Raw genomic sequence first — 24,939 nt, 5'->3', positions numbered from 1 at the left:
AAGCCTGATGGCCAAGAAGGATTCATACTCTGTTTTCTACATTGGTTTCTTGCTATGGACAGATGTCCGGCATATATAAAGTCATGCCCTTTGTTTGGGTTACACAATTCTGATTTCATACTATTAATCGATAAGTGATAGAATGGTTCAAGATATGTAAATAGTATATTAAGAAGAAAAGGTCAATCATTGCCTACATTGGACAAGTGTTCCAGCAATAAGTAATCCTAAAGATTACCACCACTGATGCCTGCTAATAACAAATGGACCTAGGAGGTCAACTTTTTGGCCAAGCATCATGTAGATGTGAATAATTAAGAGTCAGTTTTATTGTTCTGGGTCACTGTGAAGCTTGAGGGTATTTTGCTGTGTAGAAAAAGAAGAATCTCTGCATTATGAAAGAGTGATCAATTCTCCATGACTGAGAACATTAAATCTGCAAAGAAAGCATCAATGTCCATAAAATTTGTTTTCTCTCTGTCTCTTTTCTATCATCGACTGTTCTTTCTACTGATTAAAGTGGACACATTCGAGCTGAGCAAGCTATCAGTATTTCACGGTGATGGTGCCTTATCATTGCCAGAACCCATGTGAGTAATAATCAAATTTCATGTCATGGTTTCCATTATATTTTTGTCCCTCTGTGTTGCATTCAGTGTATTATTGGAGAGATCCCTATAGGAAAACAGAAGGCCAATGCAACTTGGTGATAAATGTTACATTTTATGAAACATTAATTGATTACTGCCCCATGAAAAAAACAAAGCAAAGCAAAACAGAACAAACCAAACCACAACAACCCAAAACCAGCATCGTGATTTATAGGAGAGAATACTACTGTGAGAATGAACTATGGAGAGAAGAGGGATATCCTGACTGCCCTTAGGTTTTGTGATTAATGGGGTTTCAATATTTATGAGAGATTTATTGCCTCAATCAGTACACGATGTAGAAATACACGAAGAGAAGGAGGGACAGTATTGGATCGAGGATGACTATTGGTGGCGTCTGAGTCGTGTATGATGAATATGTGTCTGGAACTCTGAGGTCCGATGCAAATGGAATCTAGTCCGTTGTGCTATTGGAAGTGACCCTAGGGGCCGAGGTCAGGAATGAATGAGGGGCTTCTTTGCAGTCTTTGTGTTCATGCCTTTTCATTCTGTTCGTACAATTGAAAAACTGAGGCTCTCTTCATAAATATATGAATAAAAATAAAGATGAATGGCGGAAAACAATTTCCAATCATGGAAATATGGGTGGAGATGAGCTCTACCATTAATATGTCAAGGGAAGCCTGAGTTTCAATTGGAAAGCCATGGCACATAACTGTTACCACTTAGGGTAAGGAGGAGGGGGCCAGGAGAATCGGTAGACAGCCCTCATATTCTGGCACAGCAGCAAGATTGAAGTGGTTTCTTTTTAACAGATTTCACACATCTGCTACATTAGGTATTGCCTAAATAACGATGTGAATTTGGAAGCAGTGATGAGTGGAGAGTGTCTCCACCATTTTTATCTTCTGCTTTGCTTTATACTCCTCAGGCTGGACGCACTGGACCTCAGGAGGATTATTCTTTGAGCGCCAGCGTAGGATGGCATCTTGGTCATAGGAGCCGGGAGACCCATGTAGGCATCATCTAGTTCCTAATCCGGGGGTGGGTGTTTTCACTAATAGTAATGGCTATGCTAACAAAATGGGTTAAAGAAAATTAAAGGAGGGACTCTTTATCCCATTGATAAACAGGAACTCTTGTGAAGCAAAAACCAGATAATAAATATGAGGGAGATATGATGATGTGAGAATGGTTCTAGAGACAGGTGAGCGATATTAAGGCTTCGCTGAGTTTTGCGAACCCTAGAGGGTCATAACTGGCATTAGTGAATTAACGCATGCATCAGTGAAACATACAGAATGAAGAGAAGGTCATCTTTTCTGGATTGATGATGATAAATGCCAGCGTATGAGTCACTGATTATGAATAATACGTGTCTGGAACTCTGAGGTCCAATACAAAAGAAATGTGGTCTTTCTCTTCATGCTTTTTCATTGGTTATGCTAATTGAGCCAAAGAAAGCATCAATCAACAAATCTGCCTATCTATGGAGAGAAAGTCTCAATCTCAGTCGACACCTTCTCTGTTTGGTACTTTTCAGAATAGAAGCTCAAGGTGATTTTGGCCTCCATTGTGATCAAGGTTCTCCTTCTCAGGTTGCTATGGGACAGAGACCCAGGTGAGTTATGGCCAGGGTTTCTGCCTTGGTTTGGGAACTGGTTTAAGTGTTTTCATTGTATTCTCAAAAGTCATTGATATATATCAAAGGGTTGATGATGCCTGTTGAAAAATAAGCCATGAGAGCTTATGCTGATGAAGTGATCATCTAGATCCTGGAAATGCATTAAGGAAAGAGATCTCATGTATGGTGATAGAGACTGGAGAGAAATTAGGGATATTCATGGGTATACTGTTCTTGGGTTTTGGTTTTTCGTGTCTTTCTTTCATTAATATCAATGATGTAATGATTTAATTGATAGTGATGTATCAATGAATGAACTAAAATTGGACCCAAGGGGACCAACGATGACGTTGGGTAGAGGATGAGGCATGGCCAAGGAACTATAAGTATCTGGAATCCTGAGGTCCAAGAAAGGATACATACTTTGTTTTCTACATTGATTTTTTCCCTTGGACAGATGTTCGGACTATATAAAATCATGCTCCTATTTTGTGTTACTCAATTTATATTTCATACTATTAATCGATCAGTGATAGAACACTTCAAAATATATAAATAGTAGATTAAGAAGAAAAGGTCCATTATTGCCTACTGTGGACACATGGGGTTTGGCAAGAAGCAATCCTAAATATTTCCATCAGTTATGACCGTTAATAACAAGTGGACCTAGGGGTCAACTGTTTGGCCAAGCATCATTTAGATGTGAATAATTAAGAGTCAATTTTATTGTTCTGGGGCACTCTCAAGTTTGAGGGTATTTTTGATTGTAGAAGAAGAAAAATCTCTGCATTATGAAAGAGTGATCAATTCGTGAATATTGGGAACTCTAAATTTGGAAAGAAAGCATCAATGTCCATAAAGTTTCCTTTTTCTTTCTCTGTTTTGTTTCATTGACTGTGCTTTCTACTGATTAAAATGGACACATTCAAGCTGATTAAGCTATCAATATTCCATGGTGATGCACCTTATGATTGCTGGAACCCATGTGGGTAATAAATTTCATGTCATGGTTTCCGTTATTTTTTTGTCCCTCTGTGTGTGCATTGAGTGTATTACTGGAGAGATACATACAGGAAAAGCAAGGGCAATGCAGCTCAGTGATAAATGTTACATTTTATGAAACATTAATTGATTACTGCCCTGATGGAAAAAACAAACAAATCAAAACAATACAAAACAAATCAACAGAAAACCAGCATCATGATTTATGGGAGAGACGCACTGCTGTGCGAATGAACTGTTTTGATAAGAGGGATATCATGACTGCCCTTAAGTTTTGTGATTAATAGGTTTTTCAACATTTATGAGAGATTTATTTCTTCAATCAGTAAACAATGTAGTAATAAGCAAAGAGAAGGAATGGCCATAATAGATCGATTCCATGGAGATGCATCATATAACTGCAGGAACCCATGTGATCAATAATCCAATTTCTTGTCTTTCTTCAGTATTTTTCCTTCCTCTGAGTGTACACTCAGTTTATTTTTAGAAAGATCCATATAGGATAACATAAAGCCAACGCAGCTCAGTTTTAAATGTTGCATTTTTCAAGCATTAGTTGATTACTACGTAGCTGAAAAAAAAAAATACAAAAGCAGCATCGTAATTCACAGAAGAGATTCATTGCTGTGAGAATGAACTATTTACAGAATAGGGATATCATGACTCTCCTTAGGTTTTGTGTTTAATAGCACTTTCAATTATTTTGTGATGTATTGAATTATTCAATAAACAATGTCCAAATACTTGAGGTCACAGAAGTTAACACTGTATGGCTGATTACTCCTGGTGGCTTATGGGTCATGAAAGTTGAATTTGTGTCTGTAACTTTGATGTCCTATTCAAAGCTAATCTAAGGATTTTTCTTTGGGCATCTGCCTTGGGTGGCATCTTTTTTTAGGAGCCAGGAGACCAGTGTTAGCATCAGTTAATTCTTAGGCTTTCTTTTGCTCTGTTTTCTAAGAGTAATTACTATGCTAATAGTGTGTTTGGAATATAATTAAAGATGGCTGTCTTTATCCTATTGATAAACAAGTAATTGATATGAAGGTTTCTATTGATTAATGCATGTATGAAACCTGATAATAAATATGAGAGAGATATAATGATATGAGAATTTTCTAGAGACATTATCTATTTCATGTGTTTGTTGTATTTTCAATCTATAGAGTGTTAAAATTGTAATTAAGCCTTATTCCATGGTGATGTGCCTCATGACTGAATCTCTGTGTTAGAAGTAGAAAGACCAATGTCAGTAATAGTCAAATTTCTTGTCTTGGTTCAGGTGATTGTTTTTCATTAAAAAATATTTAATCATGGGAGGCAGAGTCAAGATGGCAGTGTGGGAAGACACAGAGTTAGCGTCTCCCCACAACTAGGGTGCCTGCCGGCCGCTGGTGGGGACTCTGATGCCCAAGGAGACGGGAGGAACCCCAAAGTGAACCAGTAGGATGTAGGGGGACTGAAGGGGGAGGAGAAGTGGAGTCCAGACAGGATCAGCGTCCCCGAGGCCAGGGACATCAGGAGAGGCAGGCGGGAGGGACTCTTCAGGAAGAGCAGGAGAGGAGCGGAGGGCAATCGCTTGGCCCACTCGGCCGGGGAGGCTGCTGAGCTCCCAAGCCGGTACCCCAGCTCCAACGCCCCATCCAGGCCGCGTGGGTCCTGGGGGCATAAGAGGGAGGCTGGGGAGATCAGGAGAGGCAGGCAGGAGGAGCCATCCAGGAGGAGCGGGAGAGGAGCGGAGGGCCATTGACCTGCCCGCTTGGCCTGGAGAGCCTGCTGAGCTCCCAGGCCAGTCCCCTACACTCCAAAGCCCTCTCCAGGTTGTGTGGGTCCTTGGGGACATAAGAAGGAGGCCGAGCATAAAACAGGAGAGGCAGGTGAGAGAGGCCCTCCGGGAGGAGCAGGAAAGGAGCAGAGAGCAATTGCCCCACCCGCTGGGGCCTGGGGAGCCTGCTGAGCTCCCAGGTCGATCCCCTGCCCTCCAAAGCCCCCTCTAGGCTGCATAGGTCCTTGGGGGCACAGGAGAGAGGATGGGGAGATCAGGAGAGGCAGGAGGGAGGGATCCTCCCAGATGGGAGGAGCAGGAGAGGAGAGGAGGGCATTTGCCCCACCCACTCGAGCCCAAGAAGCCTGCTGGGCTCCCAGGTGAGGTCCCCTGCCTTCTGAGACTAGGGGTGGGGGGGCATGCTTGGGCCCCTTCTGTTCCTTGAGCCTAAGCCCCACCACCCACAACCCCCAGGACCTTTTCCAGCCCTGTGGGTCCTGAGCATAGGCCCCACCCACTGCCCAAACCTCACCCTTGCTTAGGTCCCACCCTCCAAAACGAAGGCCTTCCCCCCCCGCCCCTTTTTTTTCTTTTCCCTCCTCCTCCTTTACTACTGTGGTACTGATGTACCTTCTGGTTGTTGATTCATCTATATATATATATTTTTAAAATAAATTTATTTGTTTTTATTTTTGGCTGTGTTGGGTCTTCGTTGCTGCGCACAGGCTTTCTCTAGTTGTGGCGAGCGGGGGCTACTCTTTGTTGCGGTGCATGGGCTTCTCATTGTGGTGGCTTCTCTTGTTTCAGAGCACGGGCTCTAGGTGCGTGGGCTTCAGTAGTTGTGGCATGTGGGCTTAGTAGTTGTGGCTCGCAGGCTGTAGAGCACAGACTTAGTAGTTGTGGTGCATGGGCTTAGTTGCTCCATGGCATGTGGGATCTTCCCGGACCAGGGCTCGAACCCGTGTCCCCTGCATTGGCAGGTGGGTTCTTAACCACTGAGCAACCAGGGAAGCCCCTCATCTATATTTTTATTTTTATGTTCTTTCTAACACATCTGTTAGTTTCCTAGTCTAATTTTATTTTTTACTTTGTTATTGTTATTTATTTATTTATTTATTTATTTATTTTTGCTGCCCCAGGAGGCTTGCAGGATCTTGGTTCACAAGCCAGGTGTCAGACTGAAACTTCTGTGGTGGGAGCTCTGAGTCCAAACCACTGGACTAACAGAGAACCTCAGACCCCAAGGAATATTCATCGGAGTGAGGTCTCACGGAGTTCCTCATCTCAGCACCAAGACCCAGCTCTACCCAATAGCCTACAAACTCCAGTGTTGGAAGCCTCAGACCAAACAACCAGTAAGACAGGAAACAATCCCACTCATAAAAAAAAAAAAAAAGAGACGGCAAAAAATATGTCACAGATGAAGGAGCAAGGTGAAAACCTACAAGACCAAATAAATGAAGAGGAAATAGGCAATGTACCTGAAAAAGAATTCAGAGTAATGACAGTAAAGATGATCCAGAATCTCGGAAGTAGAATGGAGGCATGGATTGAGAAAATACAAAAAATGTTCAACAAAGATCTAGAAGAACTAAAGAAGAAACAGAGATGAACAGCACAATAACTGAAATGAAAAATACACTAGAAGGAATCAATAGCAGAATAACTGAGGCAGAAGAACGAATAAGTGAGCTGGAAGACAAAATGGTGGAAATAACTGCCGAGGAGCAGAATAAAGAAAAAAGAATGAAAAGAATTGAAGACAATCTCAGAGATCTCTGGGACAACACTAAATGTACCAACATTCGAATTATAGGGGTCCCAGAAGAAGAAGAGAAAAAGAAATGGTCTGAGAAAATATTTGAAGAGATTATACTTGAAAACTTCCCTAACATGGGAAAGGAAATAGTCACCCAAGTCCAGGAAGCACAGAGAGTCCCATACAGGATAAACCCTAGGGAAAACACACCAAGACACATGTTAATCAAACTAACAAATATTAAATTCAAAGAAAAAATATTAAAAGCAGCAAGGGAAAAACAAAAAATAACATACAAAGGAATCCCCATAAGGTTAACAGGTGATCTTTCAGCAGAAACTCTGCAAGCCAGAAGGGAGTGGCAGGACATATTTAAAATGATGAAAGGGGAAACGTACAACCAAGATTAATCTACCCCGCAAGGATCTCATTCAGATTCAATGGAGAAATCAAAAGCTTTACAGACAAGCAAAAGCTATGAGAATTCAGCACGAGCAAACCATCTTTACAGCAAATGTAAAGGAACTTCTCTAAGTGGGAAACACAAAGGAAGAAAAAGACCCACAAAAACAAGCCCAAATTAATTAAGAAAATGGTAATAAGAATATACATATCAATAATCACCTTGAATGTAAATGGATTAAAAGCTCCAACCAAAAGACACAGGCTGGCTGAATGGATACAAAAACAAGATCCTTATATATGCTGTCTACAAGAGACCCACTTTAGACCTAGTGACACATATAGACACAGAAAGACACATACACATACAGAAAGTGAAGGGATGGAAAAAAGATATTTCATACAAATGGAAATCAAAAGAAAGCTGGAGTAGCAATACTCGTATCAGATAAAATAGACTTTAAAATAAAGACTCTTACAAGACATATGGAGGGACACTACATAATGATCAAAGGATCAATCCAAGAAGAAGATATAACAATTATAAATATTTATGCACCCAACATAGGAGCACCTCAATACGTAAGGCAAATGCTAACAACCATGAAAGAGAAATCGACAGTAACACAATAACAGTAGAGGACTTTAGCACCCCACTTACATCAATGGACAGATCATCCAAACAGAAAATAAATAAGGAAACACAAGCTTTAAATGACACCCAGACCAGATAGATCTAATTGATATTTATAGAACATTCCACCCAAAAGTGGCAGAATACACTTTCTTCTCAAGTGCACATGGAACATTCTCCAGGATAGATCACATCTTGGGTCACAAATGAAGCCTTGGAAAATTTAAGAAAATTGAAATCATATCAAGCATCTTTTCTGACCACAAAGCTATAAGACTGGAAATCAATTACAGGAAAAAAACTGTAAAAAACACAAATACATGGAGGCTAAACAGTGTGCTACTTAATAACCAAAAGATCACTGAAGAAATCAAAGAAGAAATAAAAAAATACATAGAAACAAATGACAATGAAAACACAACGACCCAAAACCTATGGGTCGCAGCAAAAGCAGTTCTAAGAGGGAAGTTTAGAGCAATACAATCTCACCTCAAGAAACAAGAAAAATTTCAAATAAACAATCTAACTCTACATTTAAAACAACTAGAGAAAGAAGAACAAAGAAAATCCAAAGTCAGTAGAAGGAAAGAAATCATAAAGATCAGAGCAGGAATAAATGAAATAGAAATGAATAAAACAATAGCAGAGATCAATAAAACTAAAAGCTGGTTCTTTATCAAAATTGATAAACCCTTAGCCAGACTCATCAAGAAAAAAAGGGAGAGGATGCAAATCAATAAAATTAGAAATGAAAAAGGAGAAATCACAACCGACAGTGCAGAAATACAAAGGATTATAAGAGACTACTACAAACAACTATATGCCAATAAAATGGACAACCATGAAGAAATGGAAATTCTTGGAAAGGTACAATTTTCCAAGACTGAACCAGAAAGAATTAGAAAATATAAACAGACCTATCAAAAGTAGTGAAATTGAAACCATAATTAAAAATCTTCCAACAAACAAAAGTCCAGGACGAGATGGCTTCACAGGCAAATTCTATCAAACATTTAGAGAAGAGCTAACACCCATCCTTCTCAAACTCTTCCAAAAAATTGCAGAGGCAGAAACACTCCCAAATTCAATCTACGAAGCCACCATCACCCTGTTACCAAAACCAGAAAAAGATATCACAAAAAAAGAAAAGTATAGACCAACATCACTGATGAACATAGATGCAAAAATCCTGAACAAAATACTATCAAACAGAATCCAACAACATATTAAAAGGATCATACACCATAATCAAGTGGGATTTATCCCAGGGATGCAAGGATTCTTCAATATATGCAAATCAATCAATGTGATACACCACATTAACAAAATAAGGAATAAAACCCATATGATCATCTCAATAGATGCAGAAAAAGCTTTTGACAAAAGTCAACACCCATTTATGATAAAAACTCTCCAGAAAATGGGCATAGAGGGAACCTACCTCAACATGACAAACCCACAGCAAGCATCATACTCAGTGGTGAAAAACTGAAAGCATTTCCACTAAGATCAGGAACAAGACAAGGATGTCCACTCTCACCTCTCTTATTCAACATAGTTTTGGAAGTCCTAACTACAGCAGTCAGAGAAGAAAAAGAAATAAAAGTAATACAAATTGGAAAAGAAGAAGGAAAACTGTCACTGCTTGCTGATGACATGATACTATACACAGAAAATACTAAAGATGCCACCAGAAAACTACTAGAACTAATCAATGAATTTGGTAAGGTTGCAGGATACAAAATTAATGCACAGAAATCTCTGCATTCCTATACACCACCAACAAAAAGTCAGAAAGAGAAATTAAGAAAACACTCCCATTTACCATTGCAAGAACAAGAATAATATACCTAGGAATAAATGTGCCTAAGGAGGTGATCAATTGATCTTCCGATCAACTGGTTGGAAGAATCAATATTGTGAAAATGACTATACTACCCAAAGCAATCTACAGATTCAATGTAATCCTTATCAAACTACCAATGGCATTCTTCACAGAATTAGAACAAAAAATTTTACAATTTGTATGGAGACACAAAAGACCCTGAATAACCAAAGCAATCTTGAGAAAGAAAACTGGAGTTGGAGGAATGAGGCTCCCCGACTTCAAACTATACCACAAAGCTACAGTAATCAGGACAGTATGGTACTGGCACAAAAACAGAAATATAGATCAATGGTATAGGATAGAATGCCCAGAGATAAACCCACGCACCTATGGGCACCTAATTTACAACAAAGGAGGCAAGAACATACAATGGAGAAAAGACAGCCTCTTCAATAAGTGGTGCTGGAAAACTGGACAGCTACATGTAAAAGAATGAAATTAGAACACTACCTAACACCATACACAAAAATTAACTCCAAATGGATTAAAGACTTAAACGTAAGACCAGACACTATAAAACTCTTAGAGGAAAACATAGGAAAAACACTCTTTGACATAAACCACAGCAAGATCTTTTTTACCTGCCTCCTAGAGTAACAGAAATAAAAACAAAAATAAACAGTGGGACTTAATGAAACTTAAAAGCTTTTGCACAGCAAAGGAAACCATAAACAAGACAAAAAGACAACCCTCAGAATGGGAGAAAATATTTGCAAATGAAACAACAGACAAAGGATTAATCTCCAAAATATACAACAGGTCATGGAGCTCAATATCAAAACAAAACAAAACAATCCAGTTAAAAAATGGGCCGAAGACCTAAATAGATATTTCACCAAGGAAGACATACAGATGGCCAACAGGCACATTAAAAGGTGCTCAGCATCACTAATTATTAGAGAAATGCACATCAAAACTACAATGAGGTATCACCTCATACCAGTCAGAATGGCCATTATCAAAAAATCTGGAAACAATAAATGCTGGTAAGGGTAGGGTGAAAAGGGAACCCTCCTGCACTGTTGGTGGGAATGTAAATTGATACAACCACTATGGAAAACAGTATGGAGGTTCCTTAAAAAACTAAAAATAGAACTACCATACCACCCAGCAATCCCACTACTGGGCATATACCTTGAGAAAAACATAATTCAAAATGAGACATATACCACAATGTTCATTGCAGCACTATTTATAATAGCCAGGATATGGAAGCAACCTAAATGTCCATCGACAGATGAATGGATAAAGAAGATGTGACACATGTAAACAATGGAATATTACTCAGCCATAAAAAGAAACGAAATTGAGTTGTTTGTAGTGAAGTGGATGGACCTAGAGTCTGTCATACAGAGTGAAGTAAGTCAGAAAGAAAAACAAATACCGTATGCTAATGCATATATATGGAACCTAAAAAAAGAAAAGGTACTGATGAACCTAGATGCAGAGCAGGAATAAAGAGGTAGACATAGAAAATGGACTTGTGGACATGGGGTGGGAGGGCGAAGTGAGAGTAGCATTGACATATATACACTACTGAATGTAAAATATTTGGCTGGTGGGAAGCAACAGCATAGCACAGGGAGATCAGGTCGGTGCTTTGCTATGACCTAGAGGAGTGGGGTAGGGAGGATGGGAGGGAGGCTCAAGAGGGAGGGGATATAGGGACATGTGTATGCATATGGCTGATTTGCTTTGTTGTGCAACAGAAACTAACACAGTATTGTGAAGCAATTATACGCCAATAAAGATCTATTAAGAAATATTTAATCATATTTTTTCTCATGGTTTTGTTGATTTCTGTGTTTGCGTGTGTGTGTGTGTGTGTGTGTGTGTCTGTGTGTATTAAGGGTAAAGTTCACAATTTCCATACAGAATAGTAGATGGCCAAGCTCAACAAGAAATAGAGAATTTGATGAAACATTAAATGATTAATAAATAAATGAAAACAGCATCTAATTCAAAAAAGTTTCATTGATATGAAATTGAACTATTTACACAGTAGGGATATCATGCTCTTTTGGGGTTTTGCAGAAAATAGAGTCTAAAAATGTTTGTGAATGAATTACTTGATCAGTCAATAAACAAATAGAAATGAACAAAGAACAGAGACATATTCATGGACCAAGTATGATGATCGTTCCAAGAATAGTCCTGAGTGATGAAAACATGTCTGAAACTCTGAGGTCCAATGCAGCGCATAAGTAGTCTACTTCCTTTGTTAAAATTGTTTGTATAGGGAGATGTCAGGAATACCAAAAGATCATATTCTTGTTGATTTCATAGAGTTATAGTTGTTATTAGTAATTGATCTGTGATGGAATCATTAAGCAAATATAAATGTATAAGGAAAAATAGGGTGAAGTATTTTTCTCATATGAACACCTTTGTTGAAGCAAAAGATATTGTGAATAAAAACTGAAAATTCTGAATCCCATTAAATAAATGGGTGAGGGTCACCTCCTTGACCAAGTTTCTATAGACATGCCTACGTAAGAGTCATTAAATTATTCTTTTTCAGACTAAAGATTGAGGTTTTTCTTTTAACAAGGTAAAAAATAAATAGAAAAACAGTAACTAATAAATAATTAAATAGTGAGTATATGAAATTCCAAAAACAAAGATCTGTGGCTTCTGGTCTCAGTATTTTCATCATCTTCTGTGTTTTGTACTCAGAATGAATGCACTAGAGATGGTTTAGAATCATCCATGGTCACCAGATCTGTGGTTGCCTCTGTATAATAGGAGGATGGAGATTAATGTGAGTAATAGTTGAAGTTCTTTTTTCAGTTTGTTTTTTTATTAAAGACATTCACTCTATCGTTAAGAAATGTGGAATATGAGTAAAGAAGGTAGCTGCATTTCAGTGTTGAGTATGTTATTACAAACCATTATATTGATTAATGCATATATGGAAAACTGAGCATTAATATGAGACATATATTAAACTAAGAATAATTCCATATACATCAATACTCTTGGTTTTTTTATTGTAATGCTAAAATTATCAGTGAATTTGGGATTTATACAATAAAGAAATAAAAATGTATGTAGAAAAGAGGGTCAGTATTGGATCAATGATGACTACCCGTGGCGTAAGAGTTGTGTACGATGAATACGTGTCTGGAACTCTGAGGTCCAATGCAAATGGAATCTATTTCATTGTCTTGTTTGAAGTGATCCTATAGGCAGAGGTTAGGAATATACAAAGATATTTATTTTGGTTATTATGACCATGCATTTAAAAAATTTTTATGATTGGATCAATGAAATAGTCAATATACAAATTTGTAAATTAAATAATGATGAATATGAAGGCTTTTCAATAATAAAAATATGTGGTTAGCCAAAAATTACTATTATATATAAATACATTAATATATATTGAAAAGACGTTTTTAGGTAAAAAGTGATATAAAGATGTTATCTCTTTGGTTAAGAGTGATACAGAAAATGATAGGTATTAGTTACTGACTGAGTCAGTAACCACTTTGACATTTGATTCATTAAGGAAAAAACAAACAAATAATTACCATAATTTATTAAATGACTAAATTACTGTGCAAATGAATAGCGGAATATTGGATAAATGGAAAATAAATAACTAAATAAATAAATAAATAAATAAATAAATGGATAAATCTGAATATTTTTATCACCTTGTCTGCTTGTTACTCTTCAGGACAGATGTTCCCACTACTTCAGCTTCTGCTGTGCTCAGTTGTCCTGCTGCTTCTGTGTCAGAAAGTAACTAAGGTAAATAACAGGCAAGGTTGGTGTTCTTGCATTAGGTGATGTGTTTGAGGGTAGTCATGGTGTTATTAAAAAGTATTAAATTAATCAAAAATTACTCATAGTTCAATGATAAATCTGAGAAGAAATGTTATTTTGAATAATTGATAGTGGGCAGGATTGAGGTTGAATAATGCAGGAGATGGACCCTTAATGGGAAATGATTCTGTAAACTGAGAATTAGGGATATTGAAGGGTCTTATTCTTGGGATTATTACCAATTAATTAATGATTTAATCAATGCAAATTTGCAAATGAACGAAGAGAAGAGACTCAGTCATGGACCAATGATGATGATCGTTTCGGGAAGAGTCCTGAACGATGAAAACATGTCTGAAACTCTGAGGTCCAACCCAGAACATAAATAGTCTCTCCCTCTTTGAAATTACTTTTGTAGAAAGAGGTCAGGAATATTTAAAGAGCATATTCTTATATTGATTTCATGGATTTAGATTTGCTAGTATTAATGGATCTGTGATGGAACCATTAAGCAAATATATATTAACATATAAGGAAAAAATAGGGTGAAGCATGGTCCAAATTGAACATATTTTGTGAGGCAAAAGATACAGTTAATAAACATTGAAAACACTGATGCCCATTAAATAAATGGGTGAGGATCACTTATTTGACCAAGATTAGATAGAAATGCATAAGTAGGCATCAGTTTAATTGTTCTGCTTTAGCCAAATGGTTGTGTTTTTTCTTTTAACAAGACAAAAAATAGAGAGAATAAGAAAAAATAATAAATATCTAAATACTGACTAAATGAAATGTAGAAAACAAGGATCAGTGGTGATTAGGTCTCAATATTTTTATTATCTTTCATGTTCTGTACTCCCCAGAATGAATGCATCATTTAGCATCTTCCATGGGCATGAGCTCTGTGGTTGCTTCTGTATAATAGGAGGATGAAGATTAATGTGAGTAATAGTTGAAGTTCGTTTTTCAGTTTGTTTTTTTATTAAAGTAATTCACTGTATTGTTTGGAATGTGGAATATAAATAAAGAAGGCAGCTGTATCTCGGTGTTGAGTATGTATATACAAACCATCATATTGATTAATGCATATATGGAAAACTGAGACTGTTAGTGTGAGATGTATTAAACTGAGAATAATTCTATGTACATCAGGGGTCTTCCTGGGTTTTTTGAATTGTACTGCTAAAATTATTAGTGAGTTTTTAATTTAATCAATAAAGAAATAGAAATGTATGTAGAAAGAAGAACAGTACTGGATCGATTATGATTTCTGGTCATCATCAATATGAGTTGTATACGATGAATACATGTCTGGAACTCTGAGGTCCAATATTAAATTAAGCTTGTCCATTCTCAACTTGAGAAGGTGTCCTATAGACAAATGTTAGGAATAAATGAGGGGCTTGTTTTTCGTCTTTGTGTTCATGCATTTCATTCTATTATTATAATTGGATAATATGAGAATCTATAAATAAATATATAATTAAAACTAACAATGAATGGAGTAAAACACTTTCCAATTACCAAAATATGTGGTGAGACAAGAAATATTATTAATATATCATGGAAACCCTGAAGTTCAATTAGTAATGAATGGTACATGACCATTACCACTTAGGGTAAGAATGAGGTAGACAGGATAATTTGTAGACAACCTTCATATTCTGGCTCAGTGGCAAGATTGAAGTGGTTCGTTTTAAACAGACTTAATACATACACTAAATTAATGATTGCCTAAATATCTGTGTGAATGTTGAAGTAAGGGAAAGTGGAGAGTGTCTGCACCATTTTTATCATCTGCTTTGCTTTATACTCCTCAGAGTGGACACACTGGACCTGAAAGAAAGATTCTTCCTTGAGCACCAGCCTAGGATGGCATCTTTGTTTTAGGAGCCAAGAGAACAGTGTGAGCAGAATCAAGTTTGTAGTCTTGGGTTGGGTGGTTTGTCTAACATATTTACTGTATTAATAAAATATTTGAAGTATAATTAAAGAAGGCCATTTTTATCCTATTGATAATAAAGAGATTAATATGAAGCATTATATTGATTAATGCAGATTTGAAAAACTGATCATAAATATGAAAGAGATATAATGATGTGAGTATCTTTCTAGAGACATGTTAGTGGTATCAAGGCCTTATTGGGTTTTGTGACTCATGGAGTTATAGATTATAATTAGTGAATCAATGAACTAATCAATTAACAATATAGAATGAAGAGACATTCATATTTTCTGGATCAGTGATGATAAATGCCGGCGTATGAGTCATCGATGATGAATAATACGTGTCTCGAACTCTGAGGTCCAATGCAAAAGAAATGTGGTCTTTCTCTCCATGCATGTTCATTGGTTATGCTAATTAAGCCAATGAAAGCATCAATCAACAAATCTGCGGATCAAAGCAGAGAAAGTCTCAATCTCGGTCATCACCTTCTCTGTTTGGTACTTTTCAGAATAGCAGCTCAAGGTGATTTCAGCCTCCATTGTGATCAAGGCTCTCCTTTTCTGGTTGCTATGGGACAGAGACCAAGGTGAGTCATGGCCAGTGTTCCTCTCTTGGTTTGGGGAATTGGTTTAAGTGTTTTCATTGTATTTTCAAGCATAATCGACATATATCAAAGGGTTGATGATGGCCTGTTGAAAAATAACCATGAGAGCTTATGCTGATGAAGTGATAATCTAGAACCTGGAAATTCATTAACCAAGGAGATCTCATGTATGGTGATAATGATTGGAGAGAAGTTAGGGATATTCGCTGGTCTGGTTCTTGGGTTTTGGGTATTCATGTTTTTCTTTCATTAGTATTAATGATATAATGATTTAATTGATAGAGATGTACCAATGAATGAACTAAAATTGGACCCAAGGGACCAAAGATGAAGTTGGGTAGAGGATGAGGCATGGGCAAGGAACCATAAGTATCTGGAAGCCTGAGGGCCAGGAAGTGTACACACTCTATTTTCTACATTGATTTTGTCCTATGGACAGATGATTGAAATATATAAAGTCATGCTCTTAGTTTGGGTTAATAGATTTTGATTTAGTATTATTAATGGATAAATAATTAACCATTAAAGATATATAAATAATAGCTTAAGAAGAAAAGGTAAATTATTATGTACCTATGAAAATATATTGTCAGCCAAGAAATAGTAATGAAAATTGCCAACACTGATGCCCATTAGGAAATGAATGGGTCCATGGTGTCACCTCTTTGGCCAAGCATCATACAGATGTGATGATTAAGTGTCAGTTTTATTGATCTGTGTCATTCTCGAGTTTGAGGTTCTTTTTGTTCATAGAAAAATTCTCTAAATTATGAAAAAGTTATAAATTCCTAATGATTTGAGTACTATAAATCTAGAAAGCAAGAATCAATCGCAATAAATTTTCCTTTTCTTTTTAAACAGCCACTGTGCATTGTACTTCTGAAAATGGACACATTTGAGCTGATTAAGCATTATTCCATGGTCATGCACCTTATGATTGCATCGCTGTGTTAGATTCACAGGAACCAATGTGAATAATAGTCAAATTTCTTGTCTCAGTTTCAGTGATTTTTTTTTCCTGTGCATTTATTCACTGTTTTATTTGAAAGTTCCATACAGAATAAAAGAAGGCCAACTGTAGCTCAGTGATATATATTGAATTTTATGAAACATTAATTGATTACTGCATAGTTGAAAAATGGCATCATTATTTTTAAGAAAGATACTCTGCTGTGAGAATGAATTACTTACAGAATAAGGATATCATGACTCTTCTTGGGTTTTGTGAATAAACTGTTTTAAATTATTATGATTGATTTTCTGAATTAGTCAATAAAGCATGTAGAAATGAGTGAATAAAAAGAGGGACAATATTGGATCGATGATGACTACTGGTGGCGTATGAGTTGTGTACGATGACTGGAAGTCTGATGTCCGATGCAAATAGAATCTAGTCCATTGTCCTATTTGAGTTGATTCTAGAGACACTTGTCTGATATATACAAGGGACTTGTTTTTGGTCTTTATGTTTATGCATTTTCTTTATATTTTATAATTGGGTTAATCAAATAAACAATAAACAAGCATATAAATAAATAAAAATGAAGGCAGTGAAATATTGTCCAATTATAAACATATGTGGTGATAGAAGAAACAATATTAGTAAACTTGAAAACAGTGAAGTCCAAAGAGAAATAAATGGTACATGAAAAATCTTTGACTAGGAGAAATATGGACAATTGTAGTAATAATCACTGCTCATTTTCTCGGTCAGCGTCAAGTTTTAAGTTCATTTTCTTAAGAGAAATTGAAATAAATGTACTCCAAATTAATGATTGTCTAAACCACTGAAAAATGAAGTGCAGAAGCAAGGATCAGTGGAGATTAGTTCTCAGTTTTTTATCATTTGCTCTGCCCTGTACTCCACAGAATGGATGCCCTTGAGCTGATCTAAGCATCTTCCATGGTCAGGAGCCCTGTGGTTGCATCTGTGTGTTAGGAGGAAGGGGAACAATGTGAGTAGTAGTCAGTGTTCTTGTCTTGGATTGAGCAGTATTTTTAAAAAGACACTTATTGTATTGTTAAAAAGTATTAAATATAATAGAAGTCCAAACTTGCCAAAGTCAAATATCATTGATATAAAGGAATATGATGATTAATCCATATATGAAAAACTGAGTTCAGTTAATGAAAGAGTTGAGTGTCAGGGGAGATGATGGTTTAGATGGATGTTAGGGATATTTAAGGGTCTTACTCATGATTTATTTGTGTGACTTATGTTTATTTATTTATTTTTAAATATTTATTTATTTATTTGGCTATGCCGGGTCTTAGTTGCAGCATTCAGGATCTTTAGTTGTGGCATGCAGGGTCTTTAGTTGCGGCATGTGAGCTCTTAGTTGTAGCATGTGGTATCTAGTTCCCTGACCAGGGATCAAACCCGGGCCCCCTGCATTGGCAGCATGGAGTTTTAACCCCTGGACCACCAGGGAAGTCATTTAAATAATAGTGAATTAATCAATAAACAGATGTAGATGATACTGGAGACAAGAGCCCCTCCTGGACCACTGATGATGACTGGAGGCATAGGAGTCATATATGGTGAGTACCATGTGTCTGTAACCCTGATTCCACACAATGCAAAATCTAGCCAATGTTCTGTTATAAATGACCCCATGGGTCGATGTTAGGAAAATATAAACATCATATACCATTTTTGGGGTTAAATGTATTAATAATAATAAATCAGTAATTGAGCCATGAAAAAATGTAAAAAAAAGATGAAAAGGAGAAGGTGAAGCATTGTCCACCAGGATCATATGTGGTCAGGCAAGAAATATTATTAATAAAATAGAAAACATTCATGCCCTTTAAGCAATAAATGAATAAGTGTCTTGCCCTTTTGCTGAAAGGATCATACAGACACTGATAAGTAAGAGTCAACATTATTGTTCTGGGTCAGTCTCAAGTTTAAGGTTTTCTCTTGCTAAGAGAAAAAAATACTACACTATGAAAAATTAATGAATGCTTAAATGAGTAAATGAAATGTGGATAACAAGGCTCAATGGAGATAAGGTCTGAAATTTTTTATCATCCTTTCTGCTCTGTACTCCTTAGAATGGGAGCACTTAAGCTGGTTGAAGGATTCTTCTATGGTCCTGAGAGCTCTGGTTGCATTCACGTGTTAGGACTGTGGAGACCATGTGAGTAATAGACAAATTTTGATCTTAGTTTCAATATTTTATTTAAGTCTATTGACTGTATTATTGTAAGTTGTGAAATATAATCAATGAAATCCAAATAGCCCAGTGTGAAATATGGGATTAATATGAAGTATTATATTGATTCATTCATAAAATGAAAAATGAGAGTTATTAATGAAAGATGTTTACATGAGAATGATTCTAAATATATATTAGAGATTTCTAAGCTCTTTGGTGGTTCCGATGAATAACCATTTTTAAAATTATAATTACTGAATTATGAATTGATCAATAAATGGTGTGGAAAGGAATGAGGAAAAAGAGATACAGTACTGGATTAATGATGACTACTGGCAGCGTATGAGTCATATACGATGAGTGTGGGTCTGGAACTCTGAGACCCAATAAAATTAATCTAGTACATTTTCATTATTTGAAGGTATTCTATAGACAGATGTCAGGAATATACTGAGATCTTGATTTGATCCTTATGTGCATGCATTTTCATCTATTATTATAATTGGATAAATGAGAGAATCTATAAATAATTATATAAATCAGTAAAGATGAATGCATGAAGCATTGGCCATTATATAAATATATGAATGGTATATGACTCTTAACTGTTTTCTAAGGGAATAAAAGTCTTACATAATGTTCATAATCTGGTCAAGGGTCAAACTTGTTCATTTTCTTAAGAGAAATGAATATTCACACCAAATTAATGATTGCCTAAGGACTGATTAAATGAAAGGTAAAAGCAATCAATGATCAGTGGAGAGAATGTCTCAACCGTCTTTATCATCTGTTCTTCCCTCTTCTCCTCAGAAGCGACACAGTGGACCTGATTTAAGGACCTTTCCTTGATCGACAGCCTTAGGATAGGATCTGTGTTTTAGGATCCCAGAGATCTATGTGAGTAATAAGCAAATTCTTTCCTTGGTTTGGATGTTTTGTTAAGGGTCTTCATTGTATTAACCAAAAGAATTAAAAATATTCCAGAAAGTCCAATGTGTCCTTGTAACAAATATGTGATTAATAGAATCACAATGATTAAAGCATTTATGAAAAGTTGTATAATTAATAACAAAGATACATTGATTTGAGAATGACTCAAGATACATATCAGGAATAACAAGGACTTCTTGGTGTTTCGTGAATCATATTGTTTTAAAGTTGTAATTAGTGAATTAATGAATTAACCAATAAATGATATAGAATGAATGAAGAGAAAGTCATCTCTTCTGGATCGATGATGATAAATGCCAGCGTATGGGTCATCGGTGACGAATAATATGTGTCTGAAACGCTGAGGTCCAATACAAAAGAAATGTGGTCTTTCTCTTCATGCGTTTTCATTGGTTATGCTAATTGAGCCAATGAAAGCATCAGTCAACAAATCCGCCGATCCATGGTGTGAAAGTCTCAATCTCAGTCATCACCTTCTCTGTTTGGTACTTTTCAGAATAGAAGCTCAAGGTGAGTTCAGCCTCCATTTTGATCAAGGTTCTCCTTTTCAGGTTGCTATGGGACAGAGACCCAGGTGAGCTATAGCCAAGGTTCCTGTCTTGGTTTGGGGAGTTGGTTTAAGTGTTTTCATTGTATTCTTTGAAAGTAGTAAATATAATCAAAAAGTTAACTATGGCCCAATGATAAATATCATATGAGACCTTATGTTGATTGATAATATATAACATTCATATTTATTAATGAATGGTATAATCTATGTTGGTATTAGAGACAAGTCAGGGATATCCAATGGCTGGTTCTTTGGTTTTTGTTATTCAAGTATTTATTTTATTATTATAAGTGAAGTGATGATTTAATTGATACAAATATATAAATAAATGAACTAAACCTGGGCCCAGATGAATCAATGATGATTAACACATGACCATGGATGATGCAAAATAAGGGTCTGGAACGCTGAGGCCCAACACAATCCGTACTCTTTTTCTTTGTTTATTTCATCCTATGCACAGATGTTAAGAAGTTCAAGTGCTTAGACCGAGTTTAAAAATTAGTAATACAGCAATGAGAGCACCATTAAAGATATGTAGATAATAGATGAAGAAGAACAGTAAATTATTGTCTAATTAGGAACATATATAATGAGGCAAGAAATATTAATAAAAATTGCCAACATTGATGTCCATTATGAAATGGATGGCTCAAGGGTATCACCTCTCTGGCCAAGTATCAGATAGACTTGAACTATTCAGAGTTGATTTTATTGTTCTGAGTCAATCTCAAGTCTGAAGTTGTTCTTCCTGTTAAGAGAAAACAATGTCTGCATTATAAAAAAGTTATAAATTCCTAAATGACTGGGTAAATGAAATGTAGAATGCAAGAGTCAATGGCAATAAATTTGTTGTTTTTTCTCATTGACTGTACTTCGTATTGTTCAAAATGGACACATTCGCGCTGATGAAGCGTTATTCCATGGTGATGCACCTTAATGATTGCATCTCTGTGTTAGAAGCACAGAGACCAATGTGAGTAATAGTCACATTTCTTGTCTTGGTTTCAGTGATTTTTTTTCCTCTGTGTGTGTATACAGTGTACTATTTGAAAGTTCCATATAGGATAACAGAGGGACAATGCAGCTCAGTGATACAGAAGTTTATGAAACATTAATTGATTAATGCATAGATGAGTAACAACATATAATTTAAAAAGAGGTACATTGCTGTGAGAATGATCTATTTATAGATAGCAATATCATGACTCTTCTTGGGATTTGTGAATAATAGGGTTTTAAAATTATTATGAGTGACTTACTGAATTAGTCAATAAACAAATAGAAATGAACAAAGAAAAGAGACTCAATCATGGGCCAATGATGATGATCGTGATGGGAAGAGTCCTGAACGATGAAAACATGGCTGAAACTGAGGTCCAACCCAGATCATAAGTAGTCTATTCCCTGTTTGAAATTATTTCTATAGAGAGATGTCAGGAATATAAAGAAATCATATTCTTATATTGATTTCATAGACTTAGATTTGTTGTTATTAATGGATCTGTGATGGAACCATTAAGCAAGTATAAATAAACATATAAGGAAAAGTAGGGTGAAACTGTCCAAATTGGAACTTTGTGACAAAAGTTACTGTTAACAAACATTGAAAACACTGATGCCCATTAAATAAATGGCTGAGGGTCACCTATTTGACCCAGTTTGGATAGAAATGCATATGTAAGAGTCAGTTTAATTGTTCTGCCTCAGACTAAAGATTGAGCTTTCTCTTTTAACAAAATAGAAAGTATTGAAAGAAAAAATAATAACTACCTAAATACTGAGTAAATGAAATTTGGAAAATAAGGATCAATGGCAATTAGGTCTGAATATTTGTATCATCTCCTGTGTTCTGTACTCCTCAGAATGAAGGCAATAGAGATGATTTAGCATCTTTCATGGGCATGAGCTCTGTGCTTGCCTCTGAATAGTAGGAGGATGGAGATTAATGTGAGTAATAGTCGAAGTTCTTTTCCTCAGTTTGTTTTTTTATTAAAGTAATTCAATGTATGATTAAGAAATGTGGACTATAAGTAAAGAAGGCAGCTGCATCTCAGTGTTGAGAATTGGTATAAGAATCATTGTATTGATTAATGAATATACGGAAAACTGAGGGTGTTAATGAGAGATGTATTAAAGTAAGAATAATTCTATATACATCAAAGCTCTTCTTGGGCTTCCCTGGTGGCGCAGTGGTTGAGAGTCTGCCTGCCAATGCAGGGGACACGGGTTTGAGCCCTGGTCTGGGAAGATCCCACATGCCGCGGAGCAACTAGGCCCGTGAGCCACAATTACTGAGCCTGCGTGTCTGGAGCTTGTGCTCCGCAACAAGAGAGGCCACGATAGTGAGAGACCCGTGCACCGCGATGAAGAGTGGCCCCCACTTGCCACAACTAGAGAAAGCCTTCACACAGAAACGAAGACCCAACACAGCCATAAATAAATAAATAAATAAATGGATCATCACGTAAAAAAAAAAAAAAGCTCTTCTTGTTTTTCTAATTGTACTGATAAAATTATTAGTGAATTTGTGATTTACACAATAAAGAAATAGAAATATATTTAGAAAAAAAGGGACAATATTGGATCGATGATGACTACCAGTGGCGTATGAGTTGTGTGCGATGAATACGTGTCTGGAGCTCTGAGGTCCGATGCAAAGGGATTCTAGTCCATTTTCCTGTTTGCAGTGACCTTATAGGCAGTGGTTAGGAATATACAAAGATGTTTGTTTTGGTTATTATGACCAGGCATTTTTTCTATTTTTATAACTGAATCAATGAAATAGTGAATATACAGATGTGTAAAATAAAAAAATGATGAATGTGAAGCCTTTTCCAATTATAAAAATATGTGGTTAGGCAAAAATTACTATCGTATATTAATACATTAATATTTATTGAGGGACTTCCCTGGTGGTCCAGTGGTTAAGAATTCATCTTCCAATGCAGTGGGTGTGGTTTCGATCCCTGGTCGGGGAGCTAAGATCCCACATGCCTCGTGGCCAAAAAAACAAAACATAAAACAGAAGCGATATTGGAACAAATTCAATAAAGACTTTAAAAATGGTCCACATCAAAAAAACCCCATAATTCTTTAAAAAAAAATTTATTGAAAAGACTTGTAACCATTGGGAAAGAAGTGGTATATCACCTCTTTGGCTAGGGGTGATATAGAAAGTGACAGGTATTGGTTACTGACTGAGTCAGTTACAACTTTGACATTTGATTTATTAGGGGAAAAAGAAACAAATATTACCATAATTTAGTCACTGCCTCAATTACTGTGCAAATGAATAGTGTGATATTTGGATCAATGGAGAGCGTATCTCAGTATTTTTATCACCTTGTCTGCTTGTTATTCTTCAGGATGGGTGTTCCTGCTATTTCAGCTTCTGCTGTGCTCACTTGTCACACCGCCCCTGTGTCAGGAAGGAAACTAAGGTGAACAATGGGCAAGGTTGTTGTCTTGGACTGGTGGTGCGTTTGAGGGTACTCACGGTGTTATTAAAAAGTATTAAGTTAATCAAAAACTTACTCATAGTTCAATGATAAATATAAGAAATGTTCTTTTGAATAATTGATAATGGATAGGATTGAGGTTGAAAATTGGAAGAGATGGACCGTTAGTGGGAAACGATTCTGTAAACTGAGGTTAGAGGTATTGAAGAGTCTTATTCTTGGAATATTTAGTGAACCATATATTATTTTTATTATTACCAATTAATTAATGATTTAATCAATACAAATATAGACATGATGGAAGAAAAGAGACTCAGTGATGGACCAATGATGATGATCGTGACGGGAAGAGTCCTGAACGATGAAAACATGTCTGAAACTCTGAGGTCCAACCCAGACCATAGTAGTCTCTTCCTTCTGGTGAAACTGTTTCTATAGAGAGATGACAAGAATATAAATAGATCATATCTATGTATGGATTTCACAGACTTAGATTTGTTATTATTAATGGATCTGTGTTAGAACCTTTAAGCAAATATAAATAAACATAAGGAAAAATAAGGTGAAACATTGTCCAAATATGAATGTGTTTTGTTTGGCAAAAGATACTGTTAACAAACATTGAAAACACTGCTGCCCATTAAATAAATGGGTGAAGGTCACCTCCTGGTCCAAAGTTAGATAGAAATGCATCAGTAAATACAGTTTAATTGTTCTGCCTCAGACTAAAGATTGAGTTTTTTTCTTTTAAGATAAGAGAGAAAGAAAAACTAATGATACCTAACTACTGAGTAAATGAAATGCA

The 24,939-nt window shown here is 36.2% G+C and overlaps 1 protein-coding gene across 2 annotated transcripts in view; it reads left to right on the top strand.

The window, feature by feature from the left end:
* Positions 1 to 24,939, top strand: part of LOC309626243 (uncharacterized protein) — a gene marked incomplete at its 5' end in the record, with an annotated part of 91,646 nt that overhangs the window by 55,545 nt on the left and 11,162 nt on the right. The window contains one exon of one of the 2 annotated variants that reach the window (XR_014243065.1): positions 24,042 to 24,116. Coding sequence is in view for 1 of the 2 variants with exons in the window: in XM_082386766.1 (XP_082242892.1) it covers positions 24,042 to 24,152 (111 nt within the window). Of the gene's footprint in view, positions 1 to 24,041; positions 24,153 to 24,939 lie in introns of both variants that reach the window. The other variant, XM_082386766.1, reaches the window with a different exon arrangement.

The sequence above is a fragment of the Balaenoptera borealis genome (assembly GCF_965194805.1).
Source record: "Balaenoptera borealis genome assembly, chromosome: 3".
Taxonomy (NCBI): Eukaryota; Metazoa; Chordata; class Mammalia; order Artiodactyla; family Balaenopteridae; genus Balaenoptera; species Balaenoptera borealis.
This window is presented reverse-complemented; position numbering and strand designations above follow the sequence as displayed.